This window comes from Clarias gariepinus, chromosome 15, assembly GCF_024256425.1.
Source record: "Clarias gariepinus isolate MV-2021 ecotype Netherlands chromosome 15, CGAR_prim_01v2, whole genome shotgun sequence".
Taxonomy (NCBI): Eukaryota; Metazoa; Chordata; class Actinopteri; order Siluriformes; family Clariidae; genus Clarias; species Clarias gariepinus.
Genome location: NC_071114.1, coordinates 27,262,901 through 27,276,060, shown reverse-complemented (window position 1 = coordinate 27,276,060; position 13,160 = coordinate 27,262,901). Strand labels below are relative to the sequence as shown.

At 39.2% G+C, this 13,160-nt stretch overlaps 1 protein-coding gene across 2 annotated transcripts in view; it reads left to right on the top strand.

Moving 5' to 3' along the window:
• sos1 (son of sevenless homolog 1 (Drosophila)) overlaps window positions 1–13,160 on the top strand; it is a 38,684-nt gene that overhangs the window by 1,547 nt on the left and 23,977 nt on the right. For both annotated transcript variants that reach the window (XM_053513664.1, XM_053513663.1), the window contains exon 2: window positions 11,073–11,198. In XM_053513664.1, coding sequence (XP_053369639.1) covers window positions 11,073–11,198 — 126 coding nt within the window. The remainder of the gene's footprint in view (window positions 1–11,072; window positions 11,199–13,160) is intronic.

Genomic DNA, 13,160 nt, shown 5'->3' with positions numbered 1-13,160 from the left:
GTTCTGCCATACAATACATGCAGGACCAAGGTCGAGAAAATGTGCTCTCAAGGATCAGAGAGCATCTCATCGTACATTTCTGTGCGAACCGCATCTTCATGTATGCCTTATGCCTTCCCCTTATGTACGTCTTGGAATAGTGATAGAAGAATGTAGCTATCAATACTATATATCTATAAATAGATATATAGATGGATAGATACATACATACTTTGTTGATCATGATGGAAATTCCAAATGCCTTCTGCGAGAGTCCTCCCATGCAATATGTGTAGGACCTAGATCGAGAAAACATTCTCTTAAGGATCAGAGAGCATCCCATCCCATCATATCATATACCGTCATTCTTTTCCATGCAGACTTCATCCTCATCTTGGGATAGTGGTGCAAGAATTTACCTCTTGATACAGGCTGATTTCTGTGAGACACCAGACATGATCATCCTACAACACAATATGTGCAGGACCAAGATTGAGAGAACTTGCTCTCAAGGATCAGAGAGAGAACCTCGCCACATCCTGTCGTACAGTTCCGCACAGACTGCATCTTCATCTGCCGGCCGCCGAGGCTTTCTGTAATGTTTATGGAAGTAGTCTCCAGTTTTAGTGCTTTGAACAATTGTTTGGGTGAAAAAAAAGTTTGACTCATTGTCGTTATAAAGAATAAAACGCATCAGCAGAAAATGCCGCCATGGTAGATAACCCCGTTATACATTTCGTCCAAGTTTAATTTTTATCTTGTCCCCTCCAACAATCCACCCTTTCACTTATTCTGGGATATTGGAAAAGTGTTGCAAGGATCTAGCCAATTTCTGTGAGACATCCCTACATGTATGTTAAATTTTTTTCGTAAGTAAGTTCATAAGAAGTTCATAAGAAGTTCATAAGTCCGGAGCGAAGAATTTCACACATTTGGGTGTGAATAAAATTATTATAATAATAAGCATGACTGTGCATGTGCAACTGTCTTATCCATACACAACGTTTCATTGGGCTGTTCCTGACTTCAGTCAGGAGCCTATTATTGCACAAGGCGATAGGGTGAGTACACATCTGTTTAAGAAGTTGGAGACAAAATCTAAATGCAGCATCTTTATTAAGTGAGTTTATTAATAATAATAGTAATCATTAATAATAAATTTCTTTTTGTCTTTAATGAAACCAGTACATCGTAAAGCCGGCTTTGTTTTTCTTATAGACCACACCCTACAGAGGGCACGTTACGTCTAACGGCCCATCCAGCTGAGTTTTAGCCGTTGTGTGTATGTGCGTGTGTGAGTGACTTGAGCTCCTGGTCCTGTGTGAAGGCGGACGTGCTCACACTCCCAGTTTCTCAGCCAGTCTCTTTTCTGCTCCATCTTCTGTCACTCTGAATCCATAGCAACAGCAGGGGCTTCAAAAACGACTCGAGCGCAGAGTCAAATTAAAATTCATACCTAGCTCTTGACTTTCTCGAAAAGGCTTGCGTGGTTGTCAGGAAAATCTGTCTGTCTGTGTGTATGTGTGTGAGTGAGAGAGAGAGAGATGTGTGCACAGGTTGAGCTTTTACAAACGTCACGCTTGCTCACTGAGCACGTGCAAACTGTGCTTTCGTTTTTTAAAATTGTTTTTCCCACCCGCGGACCGCTCGACCCTCCTGTCGTTCCCTCGAGAACATGCCAGTCGCCTTGATTTATGATCCACTCCTAGGTAGAGCTTTAGTCCTGGACGTGAACGATGGTTTGTGTAAACAGCCCGGACTCTGAGTCTGGTCACTGAACTATGGACCGGTCCTTACCTTAGACACTGGGGTTTAGTTTAGTGCTGGCTTGGCTGATCTGATCATATTGCAGCGAATCCGGCGTTTCCTAATTGTTATCGTAACATTGCCCAGTGCAACGTGATAGCCAATATTGCAAAGTGCAGCACTCGTATTACGCTGATGTCTGATTAGAGAGTCGTCTAAGTGGTGCTCTCAGTATAGTGGTGCTCTAATGCATCACACCAGGACAGCGTAAAATCTGTTATTTATTTATTTATTTAGCGTGGTCCGAATATGTCCGAACGTAACACATCATCACGTTGTTATTATTATTATCATTATTATTATTATTATTTTTATTAAAAGTGCAGGGAAATCTGTAAAGATTTGTTGTGTTGTTTCCTGTGAGATTCCAAAGGCTAAGAAGTTCATATCGATGTATACAAACAACTCGAGCATGTAGTGCTGTGCAGAATAAGGCTGCACAGTCAGCAGAAACCTTGCCCTGGGCATCGCTTCAGACACTCTCGAAGCACCGTTTCACCTTCACTAAGGGCGCGTTCACTTGCGCACCGTTTAAATATCAAGCTCCTATGAAATGAAACAAAATCTTTGAATCTGCCTCAGGCGGACTGGTGTTTAATGCTAAGAATGATTTTTCGCTGTTCAGCAAATCGTTATGACAAAGCTTTAACCCATAAGGGTTATGAAAGGAGTCTCCAGTTTCAGTGCTTTAAACAGTCGTTTGGGAAAAACTTTAGGTGTGATTAGAATGAAATCAGCATCAGAAAATGATGTTATAGAAAAACAGTAACTAGAAATGCCTCTTCATGTCGGATCCAGTCGTTGATTACTTTCTTGTAGCTGCACACATGTGAGGTGTGAAACGCTCTTTGTAAGATAATACTAGACACTTCAAATGTGCAATCTCGGGGCGTTTCTAGTTTACATGATTCCAAACCTCTTTAAATGCTTCTATAAAGAGTGTCCTGTCGTCTAATTGGATTTCACAGGGGTATTATTTAAAATATTATATCTGAGAAGATACTTTAAAAAGAAATTATTCTTAAGGACATCTCGCCAGTAAACTGATCCGGATATGGCTCATGACGCATGTGGTCATGTTACCGGCTGTGTGAGAGTGCAGTGCCGGGTATGTGTTAAAGGATGAGCACTTTTTCCTGACATGGTTTTGCTCGGAAGTCAGTGACGGTTCTGAGTGCAGCTTGCCGCAGTAACAGCGGGCTGCGATTTGGACGGATCAAGCTTCCTACGTGCTTAATGTGCTTTTAAGGAAACGCCGCCTTAAGAAACTTGAGCGTGAGAGGTTTTTTTTCTTCTTTTGGTGTTAGGTTTATTTTGGGGCCCATAATTTCTCATTCAGTCGTTGCTGATGACTCCATGGGAGTTTTCTGTAGTTTCTGTTGAATAGTTGACTTTCACTGTATGTACACAACGAAAGTTTCAGCTTGGTTTCAGTGCAGGAAACTTTCTCTTTCTGTGTAGTCAGGAAAAAAAAAAAAGAACGTGTGATGTAAAAGCTGAAGTGGACTGTGGGGGTTTTATTACGAGGCAGCCAAACACTTATTGTAGCGATGCAGAAGTGTTTTTATGTGTGTTAATTGATGTTCTTTGTTTGGGGTTAAAGATTGTCACATAACATACATGGTTTTTAAAATTTGTATTACTTGTATAAGGATGTATAATAAAATGAAAAGAAAAAAATACATTTTTCAAACATTGAAAACATTGAAATAATTGAACAGACAAGGCTGATCTTAGGGTGTATATGCCCATCTTTGGCAGATGCTAATGAATATTGATACTCATCAAATGCAACGTTCACGTGACAAGATGCCAAAACAAAAAAGATGTCGGTCTTGGCAGATTTCGTGAAAAACTGCCAAAAATTATTATAATAAATTATTTTTTTTGCCTCGGTTGGCCATGATGGTTGTTAATGGTTAATTGGGGAAAATTATAATAAAGTCTCGGGTCATGTGATCTCAGTGCCATGGAAGAAAGACAGTATAGGCTACACAGAACAATTTTCAAAAATATATTTTTATAGATAAATGTGCAAGGCCAAGACAATAACCGTGTCACTTATCATAATCATTATAACTCATTGAATAAATCATCGATTTATTTTGTACTTGTATAGTCCGAATCAATCTTTAAAGCACAGGGTTTTGTAATTTTTACAACAAGCATGTATCATGATTTTCAAAAGCATGATTTTGTATCATGATCAGTGTATATCAGGGACGTTCGTGGTTAATCATTGATCACATAAATCGTTAATCAAGAATCATTAACCGATTTAAAAAATGTATTAACTGTAAAATGTTTGTTTTGCATAATAATACTCTTTAGATCACTTTTCTGTTAACTCGTTTGCTACAAGTAGGGCGCACTTTCACTTTCGGCGAACTTTAGAACCTGGTGCCAGATTATACTTTTATACTTTTTATAATTTTAATTATGGACAGAGAGAGAGAGAGAGAGAGAGACCAGAGGAGTATTTTTGACAGCATAGCGAGCGGTGTAACGGATCATAAAAATCACAGGCTTTTTTTTTTTCCCCTTTCACTTGTTAGAAAGTTGAACAAGCTGTGTTGCCAGGTCTTTGCTTGGGAAAAATGTGTTTGGTCTTGAAATCAATATTAGGCTTATTTGAGTAAAAGAAGGTATATATAAATAAATAGGTGGGCTTTATTTAATTGGACTGGTGGCAGTTCAGCACCGTCTGGTTTATTATTTTTTTTATTTACTTAAAAACTGTGGAGCAAAGGGTGAGAGAGTTTTTGACAGATGTTGAACAAGCGAAAATATATAAGGGTCGTTCAAGTCAAACTGGGACTTTTGGTTGCGCTATATATTAGGACACAGTTATGAGTTTAAAAACTCCCTTTATTTCTCACTATAATGCCCTAATGCATTTATCCCAGTGTTTCACCAGTGCTTGGACACAATCAAGGTAGAAAATTTTCTCAGTTCGCCGCAGCCATGATTGGACTACTAATAGTTCTGGTTTGACTTTAACGCTCCTTATAATTCACGTATGTGCAAACAACAGTGTTTTTGCTTATAAATTACGGTGAAGCCCAAATATAATGTAACTGTGTAATATAGTGTAACTGTACATCGCACTGTGGAAGGTTAAACCTAAGCCTAGCCCAAATAGCACTGGTGCCTCGCACCTCCAGGGTCCACTGTGGAAGGTAAAACCTAAGCCTAGCCCAAATAGCACTGGTGCTTTGCATCTCCAGGGTTGGGGTTTGATTGCCAGTTTGCACGTTTTTCCAGTATATGGTGAGTTTCCTCTGGGTTCTACGATTTTCTCCCACAGTCCAAAGACATGCAGATTAGGCTAATGGGCGTCCCCAAATTACCTGTAGTGTGTGAATGAATGAGTGTGCGTGTGTGTGCGCGCGCCCTGTTGTGCTCCTAAGTCTCCCCTCGTGACCCTGTATGCAGGACAAAATGGTATAGATGATGAGTGAGTGAGTAATTTGTCTCGCCTAACTAACTTGTTGAGAAAAAAGTGTTCTTTGTGACCATTAATTATTAATGATTAATCTATCACTGATTAAGGCGTCCAGGTGTTCTGCTCTTTTTACAGAGGGTGCCAATATTTCCAGGTCTGTCTATAGACATTGTGTTCAGTTTTATTAATTAAAAAAAAACATTGCCGGTTATTAACCAAACTAATTTGAAGTCTTAAGTATTTTGTAACACACGTGACCCTGTTTGTATGTGTGTGAGAGAGGGTCTTGAAGCAGAAGAGGAACGCTGGAGAAGCTTCAAATCAGGCACAGACAAGCTCGTGTGCCGCATTACTGTATCCCGAGTACCGAGGTGCCATTGTGGCCCACAGGAATGTGAGGAATGCAGTAGTGGGCATGACGGCCAAGGCATCGCTACCATCATGTGGCCAATTTCTGGAGATCAGAGATGGTGTTAGAAGGAAATGAGGAGGGAAAAAAAACGCGAAGGAATCAAGAGGAAACCACATGGTAGACATGGAGAAAAGAAGGAAATCATTATATTATGTATGCAGTTGAAATCCTTGTTGTGCAAAAGAGGACCTCGGTCAGCGGCTCCTTTTTATTTCTCTCAAGCTCGAGTTTCTCATCTTCTCCTAGCTTTATTTCTGGCTGTGTCAACACGCACAAAGACGAGACGCCGGGGCACGCCCTCCCTCCCATCGGCTTGGCGGGTTTGGCGCCGGCTCGCGCGGCTTCAAACACGGTCCCACAGGCTGGGAATGTGCTGGCGTAGCAAGCGCGCGTGTTCGAGTGCGCTACATCATCCGGGCTCTAGCACCAGCCGCCTGGCAGGCCTCCCTTTTTACTCCTGCTACGTAGTTCACCCACAACAAGGCTTCACAGACTGGATTATTATACACTCTGAAATACTGGGGGTGTTTGTGGCCTTAATGTGAACACTAGCAGAAGTGCAGCGCAAGTTCACAAACTTGTTCAGCTGTCCTATTTTCCCTCGTTTTCCCTGGGTGTCTGTGAACACTTACATATTTGTTTAATTATTAATTAGTCACAGACTGTGCGTCATGAATCGAGTGCATGGCTTGTGAACACATGACTCAGTAAAGGAAAGTAGCTAGGCTACTTTTTGGTTTAACAGTTTTTTTTTTGCCTTGCCTTGTCACTCTCATAGAGTATTAAAGTTTAATTTCCTTACAATTTGTTTTTCAAGTTTCAGATATAGAACAGCGTTAACTCGAACTCTCTAGGATTAATACAACAGAGCCCCTGTGTAGTTTGTCAATTATTAATTAGTTTTTTAAACTGTACTAAATGTATTTATTTGTTTGGTCCTAAAATAAGTAGCTGTTGAAACATGATCCCAGTTTGTGCATTAGTTTGTACTGAAACAACAAATGTAAGAATTTATTTTTACTTTGCTAAGTCGGTGTTGTTAAAAAAAAAAAACAACAACACCTTTTAATGCCTGTAAATGAACTCTGTCCCTAAATTTGCTTTTTGATTTGCTGACCTGGACCACCCTCTCCTCTCTCACTTCTGTGTTAGTACACCGCAGTCCCGTCATGCTGAACCAGCAGCATCCCGCTGTCTCTGGCATGCTGACATGCTTGCTTGTGGCCACGTGCAGGTCAGCGCTGGCCCCTGAGCCCAAGAACACGATTCCTCACATAGTTTTAGCTTAGCCTGGCATGCTCTGACCTGGTAGCGAACTGATGATTTATATTTAACTAGAGTCTGAATTGCAGGAAGGGTTGAGTGAAAACGGCACATTTAGTGAAGGTGTCGATATTTAATTAGTATGATGTGAGGTCCTGATTTCTGAGAGACTTAGAAGTCACACCCACTTCTCTGTAACTGATGGGTATAGAAGCCACGCGCCCTTTTTTGGAACTGCCACATCTAAGACACACCTTCTTCCTAAAATCTGGTTAAATCCTAAGACCCAATTCTTTTCTTAGAACGGTCAGGCACATAGGCCACACCTCCTTTCTATAACTTTACAAGCGCTTAGGCCACACCTTCTTCCTTAGCACTGACAGGCACATAGGCCACACCTCCTTTCTTTAACTTGACAGGTACTTAGGCCACAACTTCTTTCTTAAACCTAACAGGCACTTAGACCAAACCTCCTTCCTAAAATCTGACAGGGACAGATATCAAATCTTTGTCAAACAGCCGTAGAGCTTCCCCCAGCCAGAGAAAACCCTAAGAGGACAAATAACTGTTAGTCCACGGTGTCCAGACTACTGACTTGTCCGTCTCTGATGTGTTGTTTGTTTTAGTTGTAGATGTTTTCAGATGTCCGTTACTCATACAGCATCCGAGGAGATACAAGAAGCACAGTATAGCTGATTCAGAGTGTTCAACGCACGTTCCTGTTAAAGAAATGTAATTTAGAGAAAACATGATTTTTAGATAATTTCCTGAAAAGCATGTTTAACTTCGTCCGGGTTCTCGTTTGACAGTTAACACTTGACGAAAGCTGCATGCATCATCGTCTTGTTTCTTCTCGGTTAGCTGATTGTAAGAAGACAGAAGATCAGTGCCAGAACTTGGTTAATTATGCAGACCTGCTTGATTGAGCAGGTTGATGAGTTTAAGTCGACAGCATGGCCATTAGGAGAAGGAACTCTTCTTATGCTGTAACTAATCTCGATCGCTTGAGGAAGTTTTCCTGCATGAATATCTCAAAATAGGAAATCTTACAAGGGTAGAGTTAAACGCACTGTTTGGAAGCATTAGTTTTATATGATGTTTAAAAAAGTGGTTTTACTTCAATATACTTTACAACACCGTCATTTGACCTATGGTGCAGATTACTGTAGACGCAGGGATGAATAAAATAAGTGGGCTGACGACAGTAAAAGGTGGCTCTCTCTGAAAACGGTTTGTTCCAATGGGAAAAACTCCCGCAGTTGTGGCCTTGCAGTTACAGCATTTACACCGTGGTAAAGATGCTGATGACGCTCTTTCTTTTTTAACTGAACAAAGATAGCTAATGATTTTCCATGACATACAGAGGGGGGGAAAAACAGGAGTGAGGTCATTTTTTTAAATTTTTTTTTATTTGCTTGTTGAAGTTGCACTTGCTCTTATGTATCTCATGTGCTTTGTGCATGAGCGGAAAACTAGACGATGATTACCAAGGGAATCTCCCACGACCACTTTAACTGTAAACCAGGAAATAAGGACATTTATGGACAGCTTTAAAAAATGTTTTATTATTATTTATTTATTTATTTATTTATTTTCCTCTCCCTTCTAGTACGAGAGAGAGGAGTGAAACTTTGCTCGTCTGTTTCACAGACTTGGGTTCATCTTTCACAGACTTGGGTTCATCTCTACAAAGAAAGCGTGACACGGTGAAATGTGAGAAGGCGGTTGAAAAGACACTGTTAACACGATTAGTCATGTTATGACACGAGGCCTCGGCTAGGCCGAGAGCGAGAAAAGGAGCCATGGTTGTTGCTGAGAAGTCACACACGCGCCGGTTTGCTTTCAGCTCGGAAAGTTCAGTGTCCAAAAATACGCACGTCGAAAACGGACTCATTGTTTCCGTAGCCATGAGAACCCTGCGCTGAAGTGAAACCGACGGTGTCACATCGTCATGTGATCCTCCACACGGCCTGCATTACGTCACTGCATTCTGACGGTCGCATAGTTTCAGTAGCGGGATCGAGGGAAGAGTGAGTGTTTAGAAACCACACACGCTCGTGTGATGGGCTCTCGTCAATGTTGTGTTGCTGTGGTTTAGAGTTATTTATTGCTGTGCTGTGGAATTCCATGCTCAAATCGGGATTAATGCGCTCATTATGTACAGGATAATACATTGTGTTTATAGTAATAACTCATTCACATGGACTCATATGGCAGAAGGGTTGCCTAATCAGAAACTAATAATAAACACTTTAAAACATATAAATCTTTGAACATTTCTAAGGTGACATTTAACATTTCTGGAAGGAGTTTCCACTGTCAGTGCTTCGTCAGGGTTAGTTTGTGTTCATCTTTTTTTTTTTTTCCTTAAAGAAAGGGGGGTGGGGGGGAATGCTAATTGTCTCTTTATAACAGGACACGTTATAAAAAGTAAAAAATTAAAATGCCTTAATAAATGTATAAAAATGTCACCTATCATTATCTAATAAATTGACAAATGTAAAAGTAGGCAAATTACTTGGGTGTATAAAGGAATATAGGACATGCACATATTGAAAAATAGTTATATTATGTATAGTTATATAAATAGTTAATTCGTTAGCACCTGATATGATATCATAATACCCAGGAGCTGATTCGATTTTTATAGTTTATAGAAGATATGCTACTTTGAAATTTAAATGAAAAACGCCCTTACTTCATAATAATAATAATCTACGTACCTTGAAAAATATCATTACTTTATCTCAAAATTCAACAGATGGCGCTGTACATTTTTTAAATATGCATTTATAAGTGTGCAAAATCTACTTAATAAACGAGATCCCACGCTTTAATTCCGGACACTTTACAGTAACGCATAAAAATTTTAATTAATTCCAAAAGTCAACAGATGGTGCCATACATTTTTTTATGAAAATGCGCTTTTAAAACGCGATTAAATTCCATGCGAACGAAGGCGCGGCACATTTAATTCTAAATAAACTTGGCATAAAATTTGCTGTGCTGCCTGCCAATGTGTGAATAGCTTAAAGTGCACCACCTGTAGGATCAAAGAGGAACTGCAACATTTTACCACTTTAATTGCAAACATTTATAGATGAAAAAAATAGATTTTTATAAAAATCGGATTCAGTTTGGCTATACATGAATTGTTGGCAAAGTAACTTTAAAGCAACTCCTTGGACCCTTGATGATTTCTTTCATAACACCACAATCCCCAAGTGAATTATTCCTTGCCTAAAATTACAGTAATACCTAAAAGGATATAAAGTCAAATCATAATTATGACAAATTGGGTTTTCAAGTAGGAATAGGTGTAGAATAGTCTGGTTGATAAAAGTGTCATCATTATATTTTCTTTTAATCCACCATCATCTATGTCTTTAAAATTTCACACGGGTCGTCTTCACGTTAAGGCCCTGGGTTCGTTTCCGAGAACATTTGAGTGCGAGTCTGGTGAAAAGGGCGGTCTTAAGAACAGCACACTCGGGCATTGGACACAATCGTACCTGAGAATGGAAGTAGAGATCTCTTTTGATGGGACATCTTCTAAACAACATTCTCCACTGAAATCTGTGTCCGTAGGACGCGCCAATCTCATCCCCTGACCTACAGAGCCATAGCTGTTAAAGAAGAAAGGCACGCGAGAGTGTTACTCTTTGCAATTGTTTCCAGTATATCAACTATGTTATTATTATTAACAATATTAGGCATGGGACGAAGTTAAACTTTTTATGTTCTCTTCTTCTCTTGTGTTTAAAGCGCTTTACAAACCAAGTAGGTGCTTACTGCCACCTGCTGTATTAGTGAGCTTGTAAATGCGTGAAAAAAACGGAGAACCAAAGAAAAAAGTGAACGCTATAAATTCTTAAATAGTACATATCAATTGTGTCTAGTGTGCAAATGGCCTTAGTTATATTTTGGGGCAGGAGTAGCTTGGTGGTTAATGTGTATCACGAGTTCAAACCCCACCAATCATCTGAACCCTTCACTTCTCAGATATATAAGGGGGAAGCTTGCAAAATTAAAGATATCATCGCTTCCGGAAATCTGAATCATAACTCATAAATCATCAACTCGAAATGTAAACGTGCACGGAAAAACCACTTTGTGGTTTTTGCATTATTAATCACGTGTGTGTTTGTGTGTGTGTTTTTAATGCAGGTGCTAAGTCAGGTACACCCCAAGCTGTCGTCTCAGGAGGAGGCTCTTCAGTACATCGAGGAGCTGATTCTGCTGCTACTGAGCATGCTCTGTCAGGCCCAGCCTCGCACCGTGCAGGATGTGGAGGTAAACTTGTGTTTAAGAAAGAGTTTCACACTGATACTTTCAGACAACCTGTTAATGTGCTGCAAGGAATCTTGCTGGCTAATGCAGTCTTGCTAATGCAGACGCTTGTAGACTAGTTTTTTTTTTACGCATTAGTAATGGTAATGGAGAACAGATTTACCAGTAAGCATCTCTTTCCTTCTCAGAGGTGATGTAATATTGCAAAATACTGGAAACAAGTCTGACTAAAACATGCTAGAGCACGTCCTTATGAAACAGAGTTATTTGTGGCAAAAATACACATAAAAAAAATCTGTATCTTATTACATAAATATTCACTTAAGTACTGTGCTCTGCTTTACTTTTGCTTTTGTTTGATTTAATTGTTTTGCGTAACACATTTTAATTTCAACAACAGCGCTGTCGGATTCTCAGGGGAGAATGAGGGGCGACAGTAATTCAGATCACAGGTTTTTACGTCGTCTGCCTGTGTATTTGCCTCCCTGTCGCCCCTCATGGTCACACTTTACTTCTATACGCAACTCCCCCTAAATCGCTTATGGGAATTTGACCAAACTTTTCTTATTAAGCTTAATTAGTAGTAATGTTTGTATAGCGAAAGCTAGTGAGTAGTGTTTATGAAAAAATGAATAAATAATATGTAATATGCGTCATTATGCACTATGCAGGTTTATGCAAACAGTAGTGCAGAAAAAATGATATATGAATGTCATCTAAAATGGACAAAAAGCAAAACCGAGTAAAAAGTTTTTTTTTATTGCATTAGAATAATTGAAATACGTTTTCATAACGAACAAAAGTAAATATATATATATATATATATATATATATATATATATATATTTTTTTTTTAAAGGTCGTTTTTAAGGTTTAAAAAAAAGATACCAGGATATACACTACTGTACAGTGTATATGACAAAAACTATTGATTGAAGTATTGATGAATTATTGAGTATAATTTTAGTTTTCTATCATTCAGCTCTCAGTAAAATGATGAGAAGATAGTAAAGCAGTATTTTTTAGTTTTTTCCCCCCAGATTTTTTTTCCTAATTTAGTCATATTCAATCCCCACCCATCACTAGAGTTCTACCACGTCAAATGCTAAAGGGCCTCTTTCAGGCCCCCAACTGTGGGAGGTTACAGCATCAGGAATCGAACTTGCAAACTCTGGATGATAGGTCGAGCACTTTCCCACCGCGCCCTATCACTATCCGTCTCCTGTTGGAGTTGATTTATGCGTCCGTGTTTACATATTAAAACTTTTGAGCCAACGAGAAGGATAACAAAATAAACATCTCAGTACCAGGATCACCGGCTCGAATAATTGATAGTTAAGTACATTGATGTCACAAAAAACATTATTGAAGAAAATACCTCATGTGACCCTGATCTACCTGCCACTTTAATAAGTAATATTTATTTCTCAAAAAAAAATATTGTAACATCACCTTTTCTGTACAGCATAAAAAAATTTAGCATGTTCACATGTGGAAAGACCACATGTCTTTTTTTTTTTTTTTTTTTTTTTTTTTGTAATAATACAAACACTTATAAATGTTTGGAGATTCCTGTGTTGCAAAAGAAATAAAACACCTTCTGTATAAGTACAGTGCAACCTTGGATTACGAGCATAACTCGTTCCGGTAGCGGGCTCATATTTTAAAACACTCGTAAACCAAACACTTGAGTTTCCCCATAAGAAATAATGGAAACTCAAATTATTCGTTCCACAGCCATCAAAAAATAAATACATAAAAATAATTTACCTTAAGAAAAGTTAAAATAAATCCCGACAGATAAGTGTTTGTTTATGTTGCAGGTGCTGTGTGTGTGTGTGTGTGTGTGTGAAGCTAAAGTAAGAGGAGAGGAGGAATCAGCCCCTCCCCTCTTCTCGTCTTACATAGTAACCCTTCCTCCTGCCTTATTTGAGTTTTTGACGCACACACACACACACACACACA